The sequence below is a fragment of the Alosa alosa genome, chromosome 17 (genome assembly GCF_017589495.1).
Source record: "Alosa alosa isolate M-15738 ecotype Scorff River chromosome 17, AALO_Geno_1.1, whole genome shotgun sequence".
Classification (NCBI taxonomy): Eukaryota; Metazoa; Chordata; class Actinopteri; order Clupeiformes; family Clupeidae; genus Alosa; species Alosa alosa.
In genome coordinates, this window is record NC_063205.1 from 17,768,294 (window position 1) to 17,794,613 (window position 26,320).

Here is a 26,320-nt window from a genome sequence, read left to right on the forward strand (position 1 = left end):
TCTTGTCATGGGTTGCTTTGCGATTGCAGGTTTGCCTGCCATGGATGTGTGGGTGGATTCTTTGGTGAGGTACCACCACAGGTTTAATTTGGAGGAATTGAATTGGGTGCGAGAGCCATTTTGTTCTCCTTGTGTGTTGTTGTTTCTTGTTTTTCTTGATTTTTGATTGCACAGCTCACAATAGCCAGCTGTTGAGAGACAAGCATGAGCAGCTTTTTCACATCTAAAAGACTGGAGAACAAGTGCCAATCTCTGCATTCCCTTGTGACAAGTCATTGAAACAAGGTACAGTTAACATACCAATAGGTGGTGTAGGGTAAAATGAGATGTGATTTAGGAGATCGCAGCATGTAGATTTCTGAACACACGTGTACACACACACACACACACACACACACAGTTAGAGAGCAGGAAGCCAGTTGGAGCCTCTTTGAGTGCCCAGAATTCCACATGTGATCCTGTCAATATTGCGCATATTCTAAGGCCACTGTGAAAAGCCTGTGGTGTGACTTAAGGTGTCTCGGCCCACATTCCTTAACCTCTAGCGTGCACCGCCACCGTCTCTCTGATGCCCTGTCTCCCAGGTCAAACCTCACCTCCACCTCCTCCTCCTCCTCCACCCTCCGAGGGTTCATCCATCTGTCTGTGCTGAGCGGTGCCGTTCTGTACCTTGCCTGAGAAGCAGAATGCAATGCCATGCAACATCGTTCTTGAAGTACTTGCATTTTGGTTAACTGCATTTAATGAGATTTGCTGTAAGGTGCATGAGTGTGCGTGTTTTCAAAAATTAAACATAATTGTGTAGTTGACTCAGCTAAGCAGCTGACCACTGCTCAATGCTTCCCTGCGGGATCTCTCTCCTGTACTGTGAGCGACTGTTAGGAAACTGTGGTTGTTCTGTTCCCCTTTGAGCTCAAAAAGGTGTCACGTCTTCCTAATTTGACCAGTTTTACCCTGTTACGTGTCTGCTTCAAAGAGTCATTTATTTTCTTTGAGGAAGAACTCGGCCTCTCTATTTCCCCACACTTTAGTTCCTCTCAGATGAGTGTGTGTGTGTGTGTGTGTTCTATGCGTGAGTTACAAGCTCCTGGAATCCTGCTGTGTGTTCTTTTCAGCTAAGTCTCCCATGACGCCATCTCACCTGAGAGCAGGTGAAGTGTTCTGTTCTGTAAGCACCTCCCTGGATGAAAGATGGGCAGAGACTCGGAGAGGGAGAAATCCAGAGAAATCTTCGCCAAGATGGAGAGAGACCAGGAGAGTGAGGAGACAGATTGGTCAATATTGGTGTGCTTTTTCTGCCACCGTCGCATCATGCTAACCCAGTGCTCAGAACAGCTCTGGCGGGCGGGGGGCTCATGCTTTTAATTAGGCCAGCGTTTGGGCTTGCTCTGCACTCAATGCCTTCCCCTTCAGCCTCAGCTGGTGCGTGACATTTGAGTACATGCATAGGCTATGTATTAAGTGTGTTTTGTATGTGTGTATTTGTTTGTTTAGTGTGTGTTTGCTTCCCAAGCCCTTGTGCACTGCACATACTTGCAGTGAGATCTAATGTCTGTGCTTCTGCAGAGGGGTTTCCTAAAGTCTTCCCTGGCATACAGAGCTCTGTTAAATCAGGGCAAGTGCCCAGACTGGTCCAATCTGAATAGCTCAACTAAGCAAAGGCCTAAATGCAGTTTCACTGATTTTGGGCATTCCTCATTGTACACGTGTGTGCAACCTGTCGAGATCGATTGATATTGATTCTCTGATGGTCCGCTTCCTCTGGACTTTATTGTGTAAAGCAGGGTTCCCACGGGTCATGGAATTTCTGGAATATCATGGAATTTTGGAAAGTCTATTCCAGGCATGGAAAAATTCTGTGTTTTTTGGTGCAAAGTCATGGAATAATGTCTTTAATGTGATAGGATAGTTGAGAATGACAGGAAAAACGAGTGGGGGAGAGAGAGTCGGGGTGGGATCTGGAAAGGACCACGGGGCTGGAATCGAACCTGGGTCGCCGGCGTACGGTGCAGGTGCCCAAACCAGTTGCGCCACGGCTGTGGCCACAACTGAGTTTTAATGCTCTTTGGTTTCCGCAGACCTCACTGCACTGCCAAAATGGTTCGATTCTCATCCCAAAGTGTCTTATAGTCTCAGGTGTCATACAAGTGGTGATGGTGTGTCAATTCCCTGCTTGCAGGACCAGGGAGGTCACACTGTTGACTTGATCATCTTTTGATTACTTTCATTGGGTCTAATAAATTATTGTGAAGACCTGATCCTCATAATGATCAATGACGTCGTCCGAAAGGCCATGAATACCAAGCGTGGATGCATTGAAAGGATTGTCTTTTAACGGGGCTAGTGTACTAGGAAGCAAGGGTCAGTTAGATTTGCATTGGTCCTGAACAGCCGCCCCTCACACACGTACTGTTTGACCGTCGTGTCAGCGTGAAGCCTCTCTGTGATTCTCCCCGTGTCCAGTACCCCCTTATGGAGCTGTTTTCCTCCCATAGTGAAAGGTGTGTGTGTCTCTGTGTGTGTGTGTGTGTGTGTGTGTGTGTGTGTGTGTGTGTGTTCCCCACGCTTGCTCAAACAGCTTGGTCAACGCTCCTTGTCAGGTCTAGTGTGTGTGTTGAGCGGGGTGGGATGGCGTGGGGGGTGGGGTGTCGGAAAGATTCTTTTTCTATTTTTTTGGCATGAGAAAGGAACAGGAAGAGGGTGTTTATTTTTCTCATTTCCTCGCTGAGCTGTGGCTCATCGGCCAGCCGCAGAGCTGAGGCCTTCTTATCGCTACTCAAAAAGCCACACACTCACTGTACATTAGTTACTTGCACACACAAAAACTACCCTTAACACCAGTCTATCTGTTTAACCCATCTATAGTTTTGCAACGTCTGTCCTTGCAGCTGAGAGATGATGGCCCTTGTCATGATGCACTGGCTGTGCATATGCAGGGAGCCGGCTCTGTCCTCTGTTAGGGCTTGGCTCTCCTGCGGTGAACCCCTCAGGCCTGGCAGTTCCACGGGTGAACACTAGACCTGCGCTAGACAGGCGTGGCACACTGGGCACATCTACACCTGTGGTGCATGAGTGCTGTAGCCGCAGAGTTGTGTCATTTTTCACAATCATTTTACTCAGTGCATACGTACTTGAGCATGAGCTGGTGTTGCACTTTTTTTTTTTTTTTTTTTTTAGCCGCTCAGGGCAGTTGATCTACAGAATTGAATTCAACACACACACACACACACACACAGTAAAATGCAACATGACATAAAGCCCATGGAACATGTAGGTTTTATGTAATTGTTTTGTTCACTCTAACCCCAGTGACCGAAATGCAGGCTAAGCCCTACTGTGGTAATGGCCATTGATCAATTTGATTCATGGAGGGACTATACTCAGTAGGGCTGTAACGGTACACAGAAATCACATTTTGGTGTGTACCTTGGTTTTGAAGTCCCGGTTTGGTTAATTTTTACTCCTAATACTGTTTTTACACTCCTAATACTTCAGGTGTGGTCTCTTTCACAGACACACAGACACTGTCATGTACGTACACACACACACTCACTATCTCTGAAGAGGAGGAAGGGCAGCAAGTTCATCATACATCAGCATGCACACACACGTGTGCTCCCCTCTGTTGTGTAGAATCCCCTGATGCTATCAGATCCATGGAAACTAACACAGCATATAGCTATCTGCTATTGTTTTGGCTGCCGAATTGAGTGCAAGGTGAAATGAAATGTACAGTAACAATCTCTCTCCTTTCTCTTTTTTTCTATTCCTCCTCCCTTTCCCCCCTGCCTCAATCCTGCCCTTCTTTTTCCACGGGAATCCCAGGGCCATATATGGTCGTCAGCAGCGGCCCAGTGCAGCACTGAGCTGCAGCTTGCTCTTTCTCTTTTTTCTTCTCTCTCTCTCGCTTTCTCTCTATCGCTTTCTCTCTCTCTCTTTTTACTGCTCTCTCACTATCTATTATCTTCTCTGTTCTCTGTCTTTAGCACACTCACTCACTCTGTCACTCTCCTCTCTTTCTCCCTCTCTACTGTTCTCTCTCTCTCGGTCTCTCTCGCTCTCTCCTGTTGTATTTCGTTCACAGACATTTAGTATTTATCTGTTTGTTTTTCGCGTTTTGCTGCCAAGCTGCGGTCTTGTCTCTCTCCCTCTCTCTACATCATTCTCACTGTAAAGTTGTCTTTCTCCTTCTTTCTCTCTCCCTCTTTTCCTCCTTTCTTTCACCCTCTCTCTCATTCCCCATGCAGTAGTCTATCCCTCTCTCAGGCCCTGGGCAGCAGTAGCTGTATTTTAACTCTTGCGGCAGCCAGCCGTGCTTCTTTCCCTCTTTCACTCTCTTTCCCTCCTTTCACACACTTAGCAATGCACAGTGTCTCCCTTTCTCATGCTACACACACACACCCTCACACACACTCACACACACACACACACACACATACTCACACACACACACACACACACACACACACACTCACACTCACGGACACCATGAAGGAATTCCTTTTGTGGAAGTGGCTGTGAGCGGCTTTGAGAGAGTGAGTGACTCAGCAGGAGGAGGCGTGGTCAGGCTGAGTGTGGAGCTCTCTGCTTTGCGTGTGCCTGTGTGTGTGTGTGTGAGTATCAAAATTGTTTGTTGTATAGCTCTCACTGAAGTGTGTGTGTGTGTGTGTCTGTTTGTCTGGCATCTTAGTCATAAGGGCAGGTGTAGAACACATACCTCTTAAAACCAGCAAGCGCTGTGTTCCCATAAGCGTTTCCCTAACACTGGACATGCAGTATTGTTCTGGAGAACGTTGTGGCTCCTGGCTGCTCCACTGGGGTTTGCCTGGAGATCAGAAGGGCCCCATGTGTGTTCAGGGTCCCAGGCCTTGCCCTCCACCAGGGGTCTGGGGCCTCCACGGCAGACCCTCATTTCCATGCGTGCACGGCTTTATAAGGGAGGGAGTCTAGCTCCTCTGAGTCAAACCAAAACAAAGCCTTTCTGGTTGTATGTTTTTTTACTGTATGTTTTATATATATTTATATATATATATATATATATATATATATATATATATATATTTTTTTTTTTTTTTTTTTTTTTGGGGAGGGGAGTTTAGTTAAGAAGGTCCTGAACTTTATTGCATTGGCTGCTGACTCACTAAAGCAATGGGTAAAACGATTATGGTTTCCCGCCACATCTGATAACTTCCCCTGAGCCACGAGTCCATGATTAATTACGCCTGGGCTTTTTGGCCTGTCGGCAACACAAATGCTGTAATCTCTTTGTTTCTCTCTCTCTGGCTCTCTCTTGCTCTCTCTCTCTCTCTCTTCCCCCCTCCCGTGCTCAGTCATACAATTAGATCACCCACAAAGCTTTTAAGGATGGCTTCTGAAGCTCATCCTCTTCCCATTCCACAACCACATTAGTGTCTATTGTTATGGTGGAATAAGTTGTGTTCCGATAAGAGTGGCCATTTGGAGTCCCTCCAGTTCCCATTAGTTTCTAGGAACCACCTCGGCAGATACCTGTGTTGATGCCCATTGTGTGTTTGGCATCACCAATTTTTTTTTTTCACATTTAGAGGAGCCGGCGAGTCTCTCGGGTCTGCGTCAGTCCTCACTCAGACATCAAGGTGGTCATTATGTCAGCTTGTGTTGTGGTTACTCACGCCGATCAGCAATGGTGATTACCGCCCAACGTGTCCGTCACTTCCTCGGCTCCTCAGCTGCTCATGCTGAAGTTGAATGGCCGTGTGTGCCCGGGGGAGTTTAGAGTTCTGTGTCACATTTAACTGTGAACTCTAATTCAGCTTATTTCCAATCAAAGAAAATTGCTAAGCATGAATAAGAAACATTCATTCATCTACATTTCTCTATCTCTATCTCTATCTCTATCTCTATCTCTATCTCTATCTCTCTCTCTATCTCTATCTCTATCTCTATCTCTATCTCTATCTCTATCTATCTCGTCTAGTAGTCATAAGATTATGTTTGGCAGTCCTGCTAAAACTGGACTTGTGTCGTGGGCGTTTGGTGATGGATGGATGGATGGAGGGAGGGAGGAGAAGACAGAGGGAGATGGAGAGAGGTGGTGTGATGAGGGGAGGGAGGGAGGGAGGGAGAGCTGCAGAGAGGAGGTATGGAGACGGAGAATTATGGCTCTGGCTCGCTGGCCGACTGGAAAGTGTAAATAGAATGAAAAACGGGCCGGCTTGTTGACGCTCGGTGGCAGTAAGGGCGACGAGTGGCGAAGACCAAAGAGGTCCGAGACTACAGCTGGCCCGCGTAAACATCTCCATGAAAGCAGAAAGCGCCGGGCGGGACGGTCACCTCTCGGGGATGCCAGGGCAGCAGTGCCTCGTTTTTTCACTGCCCGCTGCTGGACGGGAGCCCGCTGGCAAACCGCTGGCACTCAGATCACAGGGCACTGTCCAGTCCCCGCCGCTCCAAACGGCTGCTCTCACAGCGGTGAAGGTGAACTTCTGGTGCTCATGGGGTGATTGGCAACAGTGATCAGTCTGGCCGAAAGTGGTGATGTAACTTTGTTTTGCTCAGAGGCCAAACAGAAAACTTGGAACATGAGGCGTGGTAATGGAGTAGAGGGGGGTGAATTCAGCATTTTAAATCCGCACAACTTGTTGTGTGCACGCAACAACTCAGGCCAGTTTCCCTGAAACTATACCAACATCAGAACATGTGTTAAATTTATGATGCATTTTTTGTTTTTTTCAATTCCATTTTTTTTTGTCCCAGCCCATTGAGTAGCCAAGTCATCTCCTGATATTGAATGCAAGCATCTCCTCCAAGCCAAAGTCATCTCCTGATATTGAATGCAAGCATCAGGTTGATAAAATATTTTCCCAAGTACTGTTCTCCTCTCCTCAGCCATTTCAAACTGCTTCTTGGGGATGGAGGAAGAGGACTTCAGGGTCTCTGTGATCTTCAGATCCTCCCTAGAGGAAGCGAGCCAGGCCAGGCCAAGAGAGGAGAGGAGAGGAGTCTGGGGGTTGGGGAGGGGTCCTCAAGTGTCCACTCCTTGATGTGGAGGGCTGCTAAAGTTAGCCTGGAGGTCCGCCGTGCAATCACTCCCAGAGATAATTGCTCCTTCTCGCTTGGGCTTCTGGATACACACACATACACCCACGCGCGCGCGCACTGTACCCACCCACACCCACCCACACCCACACCCACACCCACCCACACCCACCCACCCACACCCACCCACACCCACACCCACGCACACACACTGTACACACACACACACACACAAAGTGAGATCTCTACTCCCGCTGCAGCACACTGGAGGCGGTGCAGTGCCTTTTAAAGGCTGGAAAAAGCCCAGGGTCCTCTTTTTGAGCCGTGCAGGCTGGGTGAAGGGTGAGGGGGTGGGCTTGAGTGGGTTGGGATGGGGTGGGGGGCCTCTTCTGGACCGGCTCCCTGGGGGCGCTCTGTGATGTGAGAGGCTCACTCGCCAGCTCTCCTGATATGATGTGAGAACGGATGAGAAACTGTATGCGTGTGTGCGGAGGCGGAGCTTATTCTTGTCTTTTTTTCTTTTTTATACCTTTTTTAGCTTTATAAATATGACATGACACGAAATATATTGTAAATGGTAAGGAGGTGGATGAAATTATGAATGTGGTTATTTGTGCTGTTGCACGTTGATTTAAAAAAAAAAAAAAAACACTATTTTGCAGAGGAAGTGGTCACTTAAACTTGAGTCTAAGCAGACTAAGTCTTACTTTTTTATGTCTTATGTCTGCAAGTTATCTGACTGAAGACTGCATGGGGATGAGGTTTTCAAAAATGCTTTTTAACACGGGCATCACTGCAGACATTTTTAATTGAAACATGGTTATGTTAGAGGCTAGCTAGGCTTAGTTCGTTGCTACATACCTTTCAGATTTTTGGATCTCATTTAGTTGTGTATGGCAGCCCTCTGCTATATGCTAGCAATGTGCAATTACACCTTGTCTGTCTTGCTGGGACTGAACAGATCCCTATTCCTATTATACTTTTCAGTAGTTCTGTCCCCCCTGATCACGTTTGCGTCCTTGTCTTAAGCATCGCTTAAAGGTCACGGGTAACAGCGTGTCATAGAGATGGCCATAGAGGTGACTCTCTCATACATGTACACACACACACACACACACACACACACACACACATGATAAACCTGTGTTTTGATCTGAGATCAGTTGTCTGCACAGCAGATTCTCTGCAGTCATTCCCTCTTGTTTGACCATAACAGGTCATGGCAACTGTAGCCGACAGCAGCCAATCAGTAGCCAGGAAATGTGACTGCCAGAGGTCCAAAGGGCCCCCTTACCCTCAGCTGTGTGAGATTATCTTTTTCATCTTGTCCTTGCAAGGTGTGTGTGTGTGTGTGTGTGTGTGTCAGTGTGTCAGTCAGCCTCTGGAGCCACCCCGCGTGTTTTTAAATGAAGTCCCACTCTTTATTTATTTATGTTCCTAACAAAGGGGCCTGACCAGCCTGAACTCTTGTCCTCTTTTGGGTGCTGTCTCCATGGCATCTCTCTCTGTGTGTGTGTGTGTGTGCGAGCGAGCGAGCGTAACTGTGTGATGTGTGTCCCTTTTCCCGTTCTCCCTCACTACCCCACTCACTCCCTTCCTCTCTCATTTTTCCACTTTGTTCCTCCCTTTCTCTTTCTGGACAGTTTGGCAGTGTAGGGAAGGAACGCTATTAGCCTATAGCATTAGGATAGATTCACTCTCTCACTCTCTCACTCTCTCTCTTGCTCTCTCTCTCTCTCTCTCACACTCTCTTTCGCTCTCTCACACTCTCACACTCTTTCTTTCTTTCTCTCTCTCTCTCTCTCTCTCTCACACTCTCTCTCGTCTTTCCCGTCACTCTCCGCCACCCCAGCCGGAATTCCAGCGCATTATCCCGGGATTAGCGGCACCAGTCTGATGGCCGGCATATTGTTTGGCCTCCTAATCTACTCCATATTTATCCTGCCCACGTCGCACGGCTTTATGGAGTTTAATCTATATATAGCGGATGCCCTGAGCAGCCCCTGCTCGACCTGCCCTGCAGATGGACCTGGCCATCACCTCATGTCCCTTCACCTCATATGCAGAAAGACATAAACTACCACCCAATCATCTAATATGGAGGTGTGCTGTAGCAGACCTGTAGCGGGTGGTGCAGCGGCTTTGATTCCTGAACCAGACATTGAGTCCCTGTCGCTTTGGATAAATATGTCAGTTAAATCCTATTTCACTTTTCTAAGTTATGGGCTAGTACTGTCAGCAGGCACAAGGTTCTTGTGTGTGTGTGTGTGTGTGTCCAGGCTTTTTGGCTGCTCCATTTGGCAGAAAGTGAGTCCACTTTGGACCAGAACAGCTGAAGTGATCCTCCGCTACTCTAAGATTGATGGGCCAACTTAGGGACTTAACTGTTAGCACACATTTCCCTGAGGAGGTATCAGAAGATGACCGATGAATACTGAAGTCCTGTGTTCTTTTAGAACACACACACACACACACACACACACACACACACACTCCCTTGCTTCTCTCGTTTTCTCTCTCCGCCTCTCCCTCCCTCCCCTAAATACACACACCTTCTTGCACCCACTCTCTCTCTTCCATCTCACCCATCTCTTTCTCTCTCACTCAAACATATATACACACACACACACACACACACACACCATCTCTTCCCTGTCTCTCTCATATATACACACTTTGAGCTGTCTGTCTTTTGTCACCACTGGCACTGCGGTGTGCTGCTATTTGACTGTCCCAACACTGCGGTGAAGTCGCGAGGTGTCTAGTGTTTGCACTGGATAGGGTTTCATTGCAGCAGGCACCGCTGGGGTTTTCCCTCTTTAACTCACCTCTCTCTGGCACACACACACACACACACACACACAGACACACACACACACACACACACACACACACACAGACACACCACTCTTGGCACTACTTCTCATTGTCTTCTTCCTGTCAGTCTAGCATGCAAAAGTCACAAGATCTTTTTTTTTTCTTTCATGCCTCGTTTAAGTAGTTAATTACAATTAATTGCTAAATCTGTTGGCCTTAGGATTTCAGTTTCACTTTCCCTGACACACACACACACACACACACACACACTATCTCTATCCCTATCCCTATCTGTCAGTCGTCTCTTGTGTTTGTCGTGGAGAGACTTGTGGAGGTGCTGCCTCGTCTCGACGGGACAGGGGGTTCCTGACGTCTTATCTGACGTGTGTTCCGCGTTCCAAGTTCCATGGACCGGACGGGCAGACCTGAGCTCACAGGAGCGGTGTAAACAGCACGTGTGTGATTTACGAGTGCTCTTTTCACTGTTTGAAAAGCAGGCGGGGCACCCACACTGTTTACTGATCCTCTGAGGTAGACATACCGTTAGGAGGGTGGGAGGTAGGAGTGAAGGGTGAGAACTGAACGTGTGGTTGTGTGTGTGTGTGTGTGTGTGTGTGGGCTATGAGGTTACCAATTCTCAAAATCAAACACTTTTTTAAAAAAAGTATCGAAGTATTGAAATCGCAATTCTTGACTTGGTATCAGAATCGACCCCCCCCCTCCCCCCCAAATTGTGTAAATCCCCCCTACATGAATAACCTAAGGGGGGAATTCCCCCCCATTTTGAAAAATGAATTTTAAGCCCTGGTTTTGGCATAGAGTGTGGTTTCTGTGCATGACGAAAGTAGTCCTCACTGCATAGGGTGCTGGTGGTGGCAAACCCCGACATCACTCCCTTCCCAGAACCTGGTTACTGGAATCATATTGATTTTAAAAAAAGTATCCAGGGCTGAAGGCACGGTTGATCAGCTGGAAGCTCCCTCTGTGTGTTTTTCCAGGAGGCTCTTCCCAGAAGTCCACACCCTCCATTAGTCAGGATGCTTTTCAGAGAAATCCTCCTTTGAGCCCCCCTCGAAGATCGACAGGCAGGTCATTGTTTGAGTGCCTTAGTGTGATTGGAGGACTTATTTCGGAGGAATAATTATATCCTGTCAGAATGTCAAACATTGGATTGCAGGCCTAGTTTTATCATCCTTAAAGACTAGGGTGACCACATACTCTCATACTCTATTGGCCTTCACCACAAATAGATTTTTGATTTAAAGTCGATCTGTATTGAATGTGAACAGCAAAGTTCCCTGTGGTAAAGGTGCTGTACGCCATTTTAATCCCAGTGTTTCCCACACACTTATTTGTAGCAGCCTGCCACAATATCAACATTGATCGCCATGCAAGGATTTTCTATGTTGTATTATTTAAATGGGATGAAATCCTTTCATTGTAAAAGAGGCAAGAAGAGGCTACACCTTTGCTCTTTTTCTCTATTTGCCCCTTCTTTGCATGCACATTTAAAGAAAACAAACAACCGTGCAAAGATTTGTTGTTGGAATGGAAGACGGCTGGCTAAATTGTGGTTAAATCCGATTAGCGTCATAATCGTACAATGCCAATTTGCTTAAAACTGTTGCATTCAAGTTAACATTGCAAAGTTTTTTTTTACAATGTAGCCTAGTCAATTGTGAAGATGAAACTCTTCAATTAAGTTAAGTGCAAGCATAAGAAGCCGTATCCATAAGCTAACATTAGAATGCGGTTGGGTTGTCGAGTTTAGCATACTGTAACGTTACAGCCGATTGTCAATATTGACTATTCATACAAGTGAATAACTATATGCTACTATTAATTGTATTGACTTGGAATGTGTAAATGGAAAGTCTCCAAGATTCAAAAGGGCTTGTCCCAAGGGGAAAATGTATTAGTTTGAAAGTTAAAGGTGCGTTAAGCGATGTTACGCGGTTTCTAAGCTAAAACATTTTTTGTCACACAGCAAACATCACCTCACCATCCTCTAGTTGCCTGTGCCCTCACTGTAAAAACAGTGCAGCCACAAAAACAACTTGGTCCAGCCTGGACCATAAAAACAACAAACTGTTCCAGCCCATCACTGACGAGATGCATGTTTAGAAGAGAGTTTCAATTGCACGGGAGGGGGTAGTAGTGAGCTAGCTCTCTACCTCTCTAGCTCTCTGTTTTGTTTGAACGTCAAGAGAAGTGACGTTACTCAACATCGCTTAGAGTACCTTTAAACACACGTGAGGAAACTGAACAGTTCAGTCAGTAGACTATGCTACGCTATCCAAATTTGTTATTTGTATAGGGATTTTTGTTTCCAATATCATAAGACAGCTGAAGGGGCAAGAAACAGAAAGGTTGAGCTGTTGGATAGGAGGAGGACCACAACTGACATGCTGGGGGAGAGCGATTCATTGCTCCTCTCAGTCCTCTAGTTGTCCATTCAGGCTTTGCACCAAAACAAAAACAAAACTCTGGTGTTTGTACACAGTTCTAGCTAGGGCTGCAGCTATCAATTCTTTTTGTAATCGATTAATCTAGCACTCTAACTCAAACATTAGGCTACAAAACTAAGCCCATTTATTGCAATTTACCCATTTAGTGTTTATAAGTGCCAGTGCCAACAATTAAATAATGTTCAAAATGCTCTCTAAAATTGCAGCCTCTTGTGCATAACAAAGCTGTCCATACTATGTTGTGAAGTGCTGGGAGGGAGAAGAGGAAAAGCAATATGTAGGCTATTAATATGCACAACAAGTTTCATGCTGTAATCTAGACCTGACATCAAAGTAAATATCTGTTTTATGTAGATTTCTACACCTGCAGCATTTACCATTAGGCTACTAACAAATAATTTTACCATTAGGCTACTAACAAATAGCCTACCATTAGGCTACTAAAAAAAAATTTCTGGGGTGAGCCCATTTGCTATGGTAACCTAGCAACCTGTGTGTGTGTGTGTGTGTGTGTGTGTGTGTGTGTGTGTGTGTGTGTGTGTGTGTGTGTGTGTGTGTGTGTGTGTGTGCACGCGTGAGGGAAGATGAGGGTGCATGCATGTGTGTATAAGAAGGGGTTCTTTTTTAGGCATACTGTCTTGCAATTGAACGTGAATAAGTTTACTTCTTAAAAACATCAAAGCTAAACATTATATCACGACATCGCTACAAATACAGTATGTGATTTAAAATCAGCCAACATCAATGTAGGCTATAGGCTACGTAGATAGATGATAGATAGGCTAGATAGATTGATAGATGGCCTACTTTATTGACGCTTGGTGAAACAGCATGGAGTGGATGTTTTCGGTTCAGATGCTTGTTCTTTTCCTTTTTGAGTATGTAATGATCCCAAAACTTTACTTGAAAACTTTAGACATTCTCTGCCATTTATGGACACCTTGACTCCGCTATCGCGCCAGCTATGTATCACGATTCACACGCTAGTGGTGTGCTTCCTGAACAATGGTCCGTGTGGATCAATCAGATCCCTGTGCGTATAGACCCTTTCAACAAGGTAAACAAAAACAATGCTTGAACGTTCTATTTGGTTCCCAATCTACTTCCTCTGCATTAAGATAACATATTGAGTGTTAAAACAGAAGCCTTGTGGGGCCAACTATGATGCTGATAATGGAACTCTCTTGAAAGGGTCTATAGTGCGCGTCATAGGAATTTAACGAGGCTTCGAGGCAGGGTTTTTGCCTCGAGTAATTTTTGTAATCGAGTTATTAGAGTAACTCAATGAATCGTTTCAGCCCTAGTTCTAGCCCTGTAAATGGCTAGAACAAACCAAGTCATAAATAGTCGGATCCAATCAAAACAATGTAATTACTTGAGATGTGCAAATGTGATAACTATTAGTGGTGATTGATGGGCAAAGGTCCAAGCTGAAGCGTCACCATGTGTCTGTTAGTAGCTGGCACCTTACAGCAACAGTGTACATATATTGACATTAGTGTAATTTTGGCAATGGACTGAAATTTGATCTCCTGCAGCACTCCCATTTAATGGGGCACGGATGTCCTAGTTTTGTATACTACCCAGTTCCCTTAATTTTTAAAATTAGGTCGCTATGTTTCCTCTGCAGATAAACCTTCACTTATAACTGAAGAATGACATGAAAGAAAGTGACATGTTGCTTGCCAGTATTTAGTTTTCGCTTGTGAGAAGCATATCTAGTATTCCACTAGATCATGTGGCCTGTCCAAAAGCTTACCACACTGGAAAACACACACAGGTCGTTCAATCACCGGGTATGTCTGTAGTAAGTGAATTGGACCCCTGCTGTGTGTATGGCTGTTCAGGTAAAATGATAGTGGGGCATCTCGGACTGAGGGTCACTACTGCTAGCTGATCCTACTGATCCTGAGGGTTGTCATGGTAATCCAGTTAGGGGAGGTGGACGGGGCTGTCATTACATCCACGCCATCAGTGGTCTTAGCTCAGTGTTGTCAGCACGCAGCCTGGCGCTAATGGAAGTCACGCTGCTGTATATAAATAACAGCCTGACCAGCACAGCATGTCTTCCCCCTGGACTCCACAAGGATGGCATCTGAAACGGATCAGTCAGATCAGACTATGGTCTCTAGTGTAGAGCCTGAAGTCATCATCAGCAGGTCTCTCTCCTCTGTGACTGTCACTCAGGATTCCCTCTCTCAGTCTCTCTCTCTCTCTCTCTCCCCCCTGCACTCTTTTCTCTATCTGTCTTTCTGTCAGTCCCTCTGAAAGTCGCTCTCCCCTCTGTCTTTTTTGTATTTTCTCTCACTCAGATCGATTCCCTGTTAGTCTTAGTCACTTACTCCCTTTCTCCTGCCTCACATCCTGATGCCGTACTCACTCTCAGTGAAACATATACCCAGACATATCTGTCAACAAGCCGATCGCAGTTAGTAGAGAATAAAGACCGATTGAGATACCGGCACTCTCATCTCAAAATGGTGCCTGAAACGGTTTATTTTTAGCCCCCCTCTTGGTTTCTATCACGCAGCGACAAGGGGATACGAAAAAGGAAACCAAGAAGGGGAAAAAAAGAGCTCTTTAGCACCGAGGGCTCTTTTTTTTTCACTTTCAGAACGAGAGGCGGCCAAAGGCCCTTTACCTCTTGCTACCATCCCCAAGAAGCCAACAGTTTTTTTTTTTTTTTTTTTTTTAAATTATTATACATTATTTTTTTTTCTTTAGAGTTTTTGTTTCTCCCAGTAAGTCTTACCAGCTTACTGTGAGGGTGGTTTTGTTTTCCATGCTTGTCCTTTTATCCATGCCTGTAACAATAAGCTGTCGACACAAGGGCTGAGCTCTGTCCAAGGTGTGCTGAATGACTATAATAAGTGTTTGGATGCCCACCATGTAGTTAAAGCCTAAAGCGGGTTTTGGGTTAGACACGTTGGCTAACCGCAACCAAATGCCTCAAGGCTGCAAGCCTCTATCAGGCTTTGTTCATCTCTCCCTCTTCATCATCTGCTGTTTACTGTAATCTCCTTTCTCTCTCTCTCTCTCTGTGTGTGTCTCTCTCTGTCTGTCTTTCTTTCTTTGTTTCTTTCTTTCTCTCTCTCGCGTGCCCCCCCTCACTCTCGCCTTCCCTTTCTCCACACCCCACCCCTTTCAGTCAGTCTTAATCCTGCTCTTCCCTCACTGTCACTCTCCTCTCTTTATCCCTGCAGTCTTTCAGCCTCAGCTTGCTACTTGACTCCAACACAAGAAGACAGATCCCATTACCCAAATGTGTTTGTATATGTGGAGTGCACAAGAGTGCAACGCTATACTGTAGCTCTGTCATTGCTGATTTCCCCACCAGCAGCCACCACCAAGCCACTCTTTTGAGTAGAGCCGCTTAGGGCTTGTGAACCGCTACTATCCAATCAAGTTTGTTGCTGCGTGCGGCTCTCTAAGTCCTGTGGCCTGGCTGCCCTCTGGACGAAGCCCAGTCTCGCCGGCCCCGCCAGCCAGCCAGCCAGCCACCGAGCGAGAGAGAGCGAGAGGGGGGATTTGGGGGACACAATGCTATCTATTCTTGCCAACATTAATGGTCAGATTAGCTCCCACTCTCTACCCGTAGCGCGCTCACGCACAGGCCAGTAAAAGGCGCGCTTTGTGCCCGCCTCTGCCTCCTTAACCCCCGCTACGTCCAGCTGTCACCCCTCGAGAGAGTGGCACAGGCCACTCTGTGGACTGGAGTCCCGCCCCCGCAGTGGGTTGAGAAGAGCGCCGCCACGATCACGGTTGGTTTAAATGTCATTGAAGAGCTTGTCCACCACGTCACAGGTTTAAAATGAAAAGAACTGTGTGTGCGTTTAATCGGGTAATAATCTGGTGCCATCCCGTTGTTAATGTACACAATTATTGCAGAGTTTAGGGGTGAGTAAAGTAGCATAGGCGTTCCTTTTCCTCTATTGCAGAACACTGTAATTTCAATTGTGGAGGATATATCGGTAAGGATTGAACTTTGGTCAAACTACAAGTCCAACTTAAAGTTAATTCTAATCCTGCGCCTGGTGAAAATTAGTAGCATTTAGCTCTCTCCATATTAATGGACTTAAAGATTATTTTAGACCTCATATTCCCGTTTTCATGTGCCTGTGTGTATCAGTTTGCTGCTTAGCTACACACCACACCCCCAACCCTCAGCCCTCCCTCACTGATGTGGGTGATATTTCTCACACCTGCCAGCTTTTAACAATTACTGCTATTAAAGGATTACCATTGTTGGTTTGTGGGAGGAGGTGGGCCGGAGGGGGCAGAGGAGGGGTGATGCTGACGCACAGCCTGGTGGAGAGCTGGAAGAACAGCCTTGTTTGCCTTAAGGGGCTCGCTTGACGCTTTAGCCAAAGAAAGAATGAGCGAGAGCAAGAAAGAGAGAGAGATATGAGGGGGCGGAGGAAGGGAGAAAGAAGGGGAGAGAGAGCGTAGGAAGAGCGATAACCTATATCTTGAGCAGCTTGTGCGAGAAGGAGTTGTGCAAGTATGCAAACAAATCCATACAAGTCGTCCAAGAGCTCAAGTGCTGCCCTGCCATTTGCATGGCTCACTCTAGCCAGCACACATAGCTCCCTGCCGGCTCTTAAAACAAATAGTTGTTTGCCCACAGTGATTGTGAAGTAATTTTTTAATTGTTTTACCTGATCTGTTATACTGCTATACTACTATATTTTTACCATGATGAGTTTAAGGGGTTCTCTTAAATGACTAGATTGAAAATGTGATCAAATTAGAAAAAAAATGAAGTCACAGAGATGTTCGACTATGGGTAGTCTTTTACATTAGTGTGAGTGTAACATTGATGCAGAATTGGTTGTTAATTTGCCTTTTTTTTTCCTTCTGTGGGTGAAATAAAATTGAAAAGTAGAAAGAAAGCATGCAGAGAACATTTGTACCCAACAGACTTCTGGCTTACTGCTGTGAGGTGGGGGTGGGGGGTCCGTTTACAAACACACTTGCCAGTCAGGGGTTAAGGACAACCCCCCATACACACAAGTATACACACACCTGGGGAATATCCCCATCAGGCATCCGTATGGACACCCATGCAGCCAGCTCCCCACACTGGCCCAGATAAGAGAGCAGAGGCCCCGCCGACTCGTGCTGGCCCTGGCCATGTATGGCGCGGCAAACGGCCCACATTTTTGACAAGGATTCCAGCCAGATAGTCATGTGCCGTGTGTGTGTGTGTCTGTGTGTGTGTGTCTCATGTCCTCTTGGTAGTCATAGCAACCCATAGACAGACTTTATGAGAAGGCTGGGGGTCTCGAAGAAGGAGATGGGGGGATGAAGCTTGTGGGAACTCTGTAGATTTCAAGACTTAAGACTGCAATCTTTTTTCAGAGGAATCTGAGCCGAAGGGTGTGTGTGTGTGTGTGGTGCAGGCTTTCCTGTGCTATTGGGTTTGTGGGATATATTTGATCGGGAAAAGAAAACCTATGAAACTTTTCTAGTTCAGCAGTGGCTGGCTGATCATCTCACACTCTCACTCGCTGCTCTGTGGCTACTGTTTCATTAGTTTTCCTCAGACATGTCAGAGCCCTCACTCACCTTCACTCTAGGCTTTCTTATCAGGCCCTTGTTATCTCTCGCTTTTGCCTTCTCTGTGTTCTGTGACCCCAAAAATCATCGGCCTGCTTTTGAAGTCGCCACACCTGAACTCTGGGCTGCCCCTGGGCCTCACAGCGTATTGGTCCATTAAGAGAAGCCGTTACTCACCTGCCTTGAGGCGAGCATTCACCTCTCTCACTCTCGGTCGCTCACTCTCACCTTCTTGCTCTCTAGGTTGCTCGCTTGCTTGTTCTTTTCATTAGGTGCTTTTCCACTGCGGGTTCCTGCTGGTTTTAAAACTGGCACTTGTCTTTCATTCACTTAAATTCACATTTGACTAATAAGTGTCAAACATCCCTGAAGTACCGACCCTGGGTGCTTCTCCCCTTAAAACGGCTCTGAAGGAGGTCCTATGTGGGCGGTTCCTGCGGTCGGAACACTCACAAATGTGGGGGTTGGCCTAAAACGGCCCACTAGAAACCCTTGCATTGGAATATGGCATCGCACAGAGCTCCGACTGAGAGAGTACTGTTGACCCCCACACACACACACACACACACCTCTTACACCACTTCTTTACAGACCCCTTTGCAGCAATACAATGTTATATTAAGCTTAATAAATTCATGAATTATGCGCACCCTTCATTACATCAGTGATTCCTTTCTACATTTTTCAGAATCATTTGCAGCCTAGTTCTGGCTCACGCCTTGTGTTGTGAAGCTCCTTTTAAACAGTATTTTTACTTTGGCTATGTTCTGCTCTTCTCTCCTCTTGTGTCAGTCGAGTAGTGGCACGCTGTAATTGGGGCCTGCTTACTGTTCCTCTTTGAGGGTTGTTTTTGAAAGTTGATGAGCTAATGTTTTCAGGAGTGCCAGAGTATTGTGATTCGTTGTGGAAGCCCCGAAGCTGTGCGCCAGGATTTGAGAAGGTCTATGCGGTTTGGCTTTGGCTCATAATCTCTTACTGCCTCACTTGACTAGAGGGGCCTATGCCAGCGTCGTGCATGAGTAGCATTTGTTGAAAACAGAACTTAGATACTCTGATAAAGACCGAAAGTTAGGGATGAACAGAAAATTAAACTGAAGACCGAAGAGGTGGGATGTCTTAGTGGGGAAAAGAGAGATAAGCAGCGAGCATGAAATACTGCCATTTTGCAAAGGGGAAAAACTCTGTACAGGCAGTTCACTAAATTCTGTTTTTTGCCGTGTGGTATTGCAAGCAGCCTCACTATGTCACTGCATCTTGGAAGTGCTATTGCTGCCAGCATTCCATTGCGTTCCAGAGAGCCTGGGCGAGCCAACAGAAGGCAAGCATCCTTCAAAGAGCTGGCAGCTCGACCTGCTCATACGTTAACTCTGCATGCCGTTGATATCGCCAGGGTCAGATGGGTTCGCTCAGAAGAAATGCTGCATTTCTTTGGACTCCTGCTGTCATTTAACACTTTAACTCTCTCTCTCTCTCTCTCTCGCGCTCTCGCTCTCTCTCTCTCTCGCTCTCTCTCTCTCTCTCTCTCTCTCTCTCTCTCTCTCTCTCTCTCTCTCTCTCTCTCTCTCTCTCTCTCTCTCTCTCTAGGCCTGCATAGACGATAACGTGGACATGGTGACGTTCCTGGTGGAGCACGGGGCGGGCATCAACCAACCTGACAATGAGGGCTGGATCCCTCTTCACGCTGCGGCCTCTTGTGGATATGTGGACATAGCCGAGTGAGTGGACAGAACCGTTTTGAGTTTTGTTTTCAGTTTTGCGGGTCCACAGTTTAATTTGGTTAGCCCATCCAGGTGTTGGCCATGCATGCAATATAAAGACACCCTCATTACTTTACACATTCCTTTCCCAGTGTAGATTTGAAAACATTTTAAATCACTTATGCCTGAACTCCTGCATAATTTGGGTACACTGAAGTCTTACAGTTATGAGACTGTAGGTCAGATGTGCAAATTTTAAAATGTAGTGTCCTGTGATGTGTCCAACTTGCCTTAGTTGCTTGTAGAATTCCACCCCAGTGAGCTGTCCAGATGAACTGTCACAATAAGCAGATGCAGCTCTTAAGCGTTGCAGAGACCGGCGCCAACATGAGACCTCATTATTCTCAATATAACCCCGCACATCAGTGTCGAACTCTACCTCCACCTGCTGCGCTGTTGTGCGGGGGTTTGTATTGATAACAATGTTGTCGGAGTAATCGTATGTCAAAAGCAGAGTGCGCGGCACCCAAGTCTGCGCGGGTGTCCGCAGCACTTTAAGTATTTCCGACCACCTTAGCCTGCCTCCCATGTCCTCTGGCTCAGCTAAATGCTTAAGTGTGCTCCTTGGGCTCCGGTCCAGCTCTATTAGTGACCCCTGTCTGCACACAACCTCTCCAGTGATGGATGGTCCTCAGTTTATTCTTTCTGTTATTCTCTCTCGATGCCCTTTACTCCAGCCCCCTTTGCAATACATCAATATCCTACATAAATGATAGACAGACAGACAGACACAGCAGGGTATCAGATCAATTGTTAATTTTTTCTAGACCTTTTTGTTATCGTCCAAAATCCACACCCTCAGGTTGTTGGATTTGCCATGCATGTGATTGTGATTGTGTCGGTCTTCCTCTGCCATGTTTTAAAAGGGTCGGCTACACGATCCAGAGGCCATCAGACAATGAGCCGTGGGTCCTGGATGATCAATTGCAATCAATAATGTATTTTATTTTCTGCCCACTCTTGCAAATTATGAAGGTGTTTTGAGGCAGTTTCATTGGGTTACTTTCTCAACCTAGACATTGCCTTACTTTCCCCTAATACAGTGATTGTCTGACCTTTAGTTTGACCAGTGCTAACTGCCTTCACAAAGGAACATTTAGCAGATTTAAAAGCTAATTAACACCTGTTCTCAGCCGATAGACTGAATTGACATTCACACAGCCGTGGCCACCCTAGTATACAGTAAGCTCATGGCACTAGTCTTTCCCTGAGAATGAAACGTCCCTGAAGTTAAGATGGACCCATTTGAGGTGGTTGTTTGAGGGTGGGGGTCTGATGGATTGTGGCACTCTCTGATGTCTGTCTGTAAGACTACAAAAGTAGTGAGGCCAAGGTTGGGCTCTTTTGTTGAGAGGCCGACGTCACAAGGTGTATTTTTATTTTGGATTAAAGTAGTTTTGATATCAAGTTGCCCCCTCGGTTATTCTTCAGAGTCAAGAGGGAGACTTTCAGGAGAACAGAAGACGCCTGAGATTTTTATCAGTGGACATTCAAAGCCCCAGTGAACCTGTTCTGTGTTCCTTTGCCACTCATTGTTCAAGTTACTGGTGGGGGAGTTCTCTGACCTTAAAATGTCAACGTATTATGTTTCAGAAGCCCTTTTAATAAATGTCCTATCAAGAAGAAAGAAACTGTTACTGTCAAATTTAATGAAGTGATGTGTCGACATGAACACCTCAGCTGCATTGGGTTTTTCTTATAATTACACTTGGTGAGGCTTCTCTGCTGACACTGTAACTCACTGAAAGTCATAATGAAGACTTATGGTTTCTTGAAAGCCACTGTGGCTCACCCCTGGCTAAATGAACATATCACAACTTAAATGAACGTCTCCAGTCTCTCTGGACTGAGATGAGTTATTATTAGTGAGTGGCGCTCCACACTTGTCTATTGTGGCGTTAACTCCCATTACCAGAGCCGGTAACCCCACCCTATTGTTCAGCAAGACAAGGGATTTCTTGTTCTGGAGCCGTACAATGGGACGACGTGGAGGTGTAGTGAAAAGACTCCTCGAATGTAGTGCCTTCCGTACTGTGGAGGATCCGTGAACGTCCTGTGGTAGCATGGCGGCAGAACACATGTGGGCTAACTCCTCCTCTCCCTATTAGCAGGGAAAACACTGTACTGGAAGGCAGTGACCAGAATCCTTCAAAAGCCCAAAAACCCAGTACCACAGCCTTCCCCAATCAGGGTGGACCACGAACCACAAAGCCCACGGGGCTTGTAAAAGAACCCCAAAATAGGCTTGGCTGAATGCTAATGTGATCAAATGTATACCTTTGGTTTGTGGACCCCGGTTTTTTGAGGAGGGTTTTTTTTAAATGTCTGGTTTTAGAAGTGGTACATCTCTGAAATGAAAAGGGGCTGCTCACTGCCCACATCAGCGACGATCCTAATTGTTAGCAGCCTTAGTCGTGTGTGTGTGTGTGTGTGTGTGTGTGTGAATGGCTTGTGCAGGCCTAGTGAAAGACGTTTGAAGGAAAGAGAATTGTGCTGCACTGGATTGAGTAATCTATGAGCAGCTGAGCATTAAAGACATGTCTAGTCATGTTGCTAATCGCATTTGTATGGTGATGACGATTTGGAGACCCTCTAGAGGTCACTATGGGGGTCAATGGAGTTATTTGTGTCAGGGTCTTTTTTTTTTTTTTTTTTTTTTTTTTTTTTTTTTTAAGGTCAAACAGTCGGCCTAAGCATGCTCAAGGGAGTAACAGCACTGTTTTTCTACCAAATTATATGCTCCGTGGTGTCTGCTTCAAGCTGCTAGCTAGTAATTTGAAGCTCAACACACACACTGACCGCATTATGGTATGCATTTTATTGATCAACAATCAAAGATTGTTTTAGAAATTCCATTTTTTGGTATATATGTCAATTAGGTGTCCCACATTCTCAATTTTACATCTCGACAGCTCAATTTTCTGTTACTGAACCTGAGACTCTGTGTCTTTCTTTCTTTCTTTCTTTCTTTCTTTCTTTCTTTCTTTCTTTCTTTTTTTCTCTCTCTCTCTCTCTCTCTCTCTCTCTCTCTCTCTCTCTCTCTCTCTCTCTCGCTCTCTCTCGCTCATTAGAATGTCACTCAGCAACCGTAGCAATGACATTAGAAAAATGTGCAATGGTCTCTTAATTTTTCCCAGAGCTAATATATTTATTTATAGGTTGTTTGTCTATTTTATGATAATGTCCCCATTTACACTTCTGTGTGTTTCTTTTTTTTTTTAGGCTTATATGTCAACCACCCATATATATGCATGCTTGCTTGATCTTTTTTTTTTTTTTTTTTTTTTTCCGTTGGTTGTGCTTTCCAGGAACCCATTGAACCCATTTCAAGGGTTTTAATAATAGCGTGTGTAGAGCTTGAGTGAGTTAAGCTCTGTTAACCTTGTGCTTCTGCCTCTCCAGGTATCTAATCAGTAAGGGTGCAAGTGTGGGCGTGGTCAATAGCGAGGGGGAGACGCCATTGGACATCGCCGAGGAGGAGGCCATGGAGGAGCTTCTGCAGAACGAGATCAACCGACAAGGTACGGCCCACAGTGCCCCAACTTCCCCTTGTGAAGGTTGTAGATCTTCCCTTGACCGATGCACAGACATCTCAGATAGGCGAGGGCGAGTAAATATCCCTGCGATGTTGGTGATTCCTCAAACCAAGACCGGTCTGCTGTCTGCTTGTGTGACCCCATCATCTGTGTGTGACACGTTTGTTCAGGTTTTGGTAATTGATACCCGTGCCAGGCATCGTCAGGGGCGGGTCCTATTTGCACTGGATCATAGTGCGTGCAGCCAGGCCACTGTTACCCTGCATTCATATCAGACAGCGAGGCTTTGGCAGCCTTCCAGCACTCCAACACCAGTACCGTAGAATACAAGTTCCACTTGTCTGCTTTCTCACAAACACACACACACACACACACACACACAGATTCTCTCCTTTTTGCTCCCTCTCTCTCTCTCTTATCCTCTGTAATCCCTGCTGTTATACCACCGCTGTGTGTACATCATGTCCAGGTATGTCATGCGTGTGCCATCATACTGGATTTAAGAAATCGAGTGAACGCAACAATGCCGTGAGCACCACCCCACCCTAACCCCAGCCCCTAGTCTGCTCTTGCTTGGTTGCTTACTTGGGCAGAGTTACATAATGGAAGCTGGAGAAATGCGATCCACTTCACTTGGACCTTTTGTGATCCTAAACTGGATGGAAGGCGTTTTTCTATTTTTGGCCTTGGCCATTCTGGAGTTGATGAAATGAAGCCCGCACCGTTGGTTGGAAGGATTTGTTCAGACATGCGGCGATGGCCCCTAGGCGCTGTAGAACTCCGCTCCACTCACAGCCCAACTACTGGGAGGTGATGGCCATAGCCTTTGTGGCGTGGCAGGGGGCTGAGCCTCTGATTTGTCTGGGCCTTTCTGCACTTCTCCTGCGCGTCTGTGGGTGTAGGGTCTTTTTTTCCGGCTCCGACTGCTGGACCGCTTGACATGGCTCGAAAGTGTTCAGAGAAACGCCTTCTCTACACAGCTTCCCTGCAGCTGTCTAAGGAAAAAACGTTACGCACTGTGCATTTAAATATTGTCAATTTGCATGAATTTGTGAGCGTGTGTGGGCAGGTTTGAGAGTTGTGAATCCCTGCATTAAAATAAGACCCCCCCTCCCCCTTATGCTACCATCTTGGGTTTCCTATGAGAAATGAAGAGCCTCTGGCTCTGTCTTTCACGGCTGGTTTGCTCAGATAGGGCCTCGCAAGTGGTGTAAGACAGGAGCAGGGCTGCGCTCTCTGAAGAAACCTGAACCTGACCCTCGTATGTCGGAGGGAGTCGAGGGCAGGAACTCTGGGATCTGGGGCAAGGTTTGTTTGGTCTGCTGTGGTCGGGGCATATCCCTCAACACCCTACCCGTCTAAAGGGTTTTAATGGGCAGCTGGGAGTAGTGATGATATTCCCAGCCTGCTCTGCTGTTAGCATGTAGTGTTCCTTGAGAGTATATTATATAACTGCCACAGCTTAACCCATACCTAAACAGAATGTGGCACATCCCAGCCAATAGCTGCTGTCAGGTTTTATTTGTGCCGATTGACGGACAGTGTGCTTTTGAGGTGGGGTGACTGCTTGTTGCCTGCAACCACCCTGTTTCCTGTGCTGAAAGATGTGCTCCACTTTGGTCATACCCTGTGTACTACAAGAAGCATTCGTGGAATTATTTTTTTTTTATTTTTGCCCAAATTTCCCTTGGGATCAATAAAGCATCTATCCATCTAATCTAATCTAAATCCCATCTTTTGCCGTTTCCTGATGGGATTGCTTTTTAAATGGGTCAAGACGGACACTGAAGTTTATTCGAGTCAAGTCTATTTGAGGCTGAAGCATGGACTGATGGGTCAGACTCCGTGTCAGCAAGCCAAGCTGTGTATTGGACAGAAAGGCCCATATAGAGCTTGATTGTGCCGCCGCTGCCGGTCCTATCACAACATGAGAGAGAGCTCCATTCTCCTCACTCAGAGGTGTGGTTACATAACGCTGTTGTGTAATGCCCTCTGCGCCTGTAATGTGATTTGCCTCTCTTGTCTTGTGCTCCATTCTGAGAGAGAGAGAGAGACACCCCTCCCCCCCACCCCAGTCATGGGGTTAAATATGTCGGACGGACGGACCACAGTTCCCCCACAACCCTCTCGACCTTTATTCCCTGCTGGCTGTGATGGCACACCACTGTGGGGGTCAGGTGACTGGGCTTCCTGCCACCCCCACCCCCCCCCACCCCGAACCCACCCAATGCCACTCGTTCCAGAGGGCTAGCCAGAGGGTCTGTGTCGAGCAGAGAAAACCCTCACAACCCCAGTGCTTGGAACAATAGCTCCCATTTCTCTCCCCTATCGATGGCCATGTGATTCAGTCCCTTGTTAAATGTGGTGACGAGAAGGCCTTTTTCCCACGCAGTAAAAGGTTCTGCTTTATTGGAAGGTATTTTTCTTAGTGCTTGTTTGTTAAATTTCCTTCCTGTTAGTTGTAATGTAGATTGGATGTGTCCAAAGACAGTTGTGTTTTTTGACTCACAAGGCTGAACAGAGGCTTGTGGCGAGAAGGGGCGGGATTATCAGTCAGCTTTTGATTTTCTGGCTTTTGTCTGTTTATTTTCACAGGGATGCCTTTATGCACTGGCACAGGGTGCAAGGCTTTCTTGTAAAACCAGCTTTGAATTTGGGCCAGATTATCCAAGAGGCTGCTATTTTGTGGTCTTGTGGAGGTCAATTAGTCTTCCTGCTTTTTATAGAGGCAGCATGTTGCCCTGTGCTCTGGCTAAGGTCTTTTGTTCCACCTCTGCTTTGCTTGTTACTTGTGCAGTGATGGGGCCCTTTGTAATTTAGCAAAGAAGAAAAAGGCCATTATGACGTCTAGTTGTTACAGCGGGCACTAATAACGTGAACAACAACAAGAGGTGTGACTTACTAACTGAGATCAGTGTCTTGTCCTCATCGCCCCCTGTACTCACTGTCCTCTGGGCTATAGAGGGTTGCGTATTTGCTAGCACCATCAGTGACCTCATGGTATGACTGCAGTTTTGCTTTAGTGGCCCTCTAACAGTGATTCTCTTAATGTTTTTATGTAACGCTCTGCAGCCACACAATGCTATGTACAGGCTGGCCGTCACAGTGGAATAAAAGGACTAATTGAAAGCCATTACGGCTGCACAGTGTAAACCACTGTAATGGC

The 26,320-nt window shown here is 46.3% G+C and overlaps 1 protein-coding gene across 11 annotated transcripts in view; it reads left to right on the forward strand.

Moving 5' to 3' along the window:
* The window catches only part of ppp1r12a (protein phosphatase 1, regulatory subunit 12A), a 65,957-nt gene that overhangs the window by 9,307 nt on the left and 30,330 nt on the right, over positions 1 to 26,320 (forward strand). For all 11 annotated transcript variants that reach the window (XM_048267440.1, XM_048267449.1, XM_048267448.1 and 8 more), the window contains exons 2-3: positions 19,446 to 19,576; positions 23,021 to 23,139. In XM_048267440.1, coding sequence (XP_048123397.1) covers positions 19,446 to 19,576; positions 23,021 to 23,139 — 250 coding nt within the window. The remainder of the gene's footprint in view (positions 1 to 19,445; positions 19,577 to 23,020; positions 23,140 to 26,320) is intronic.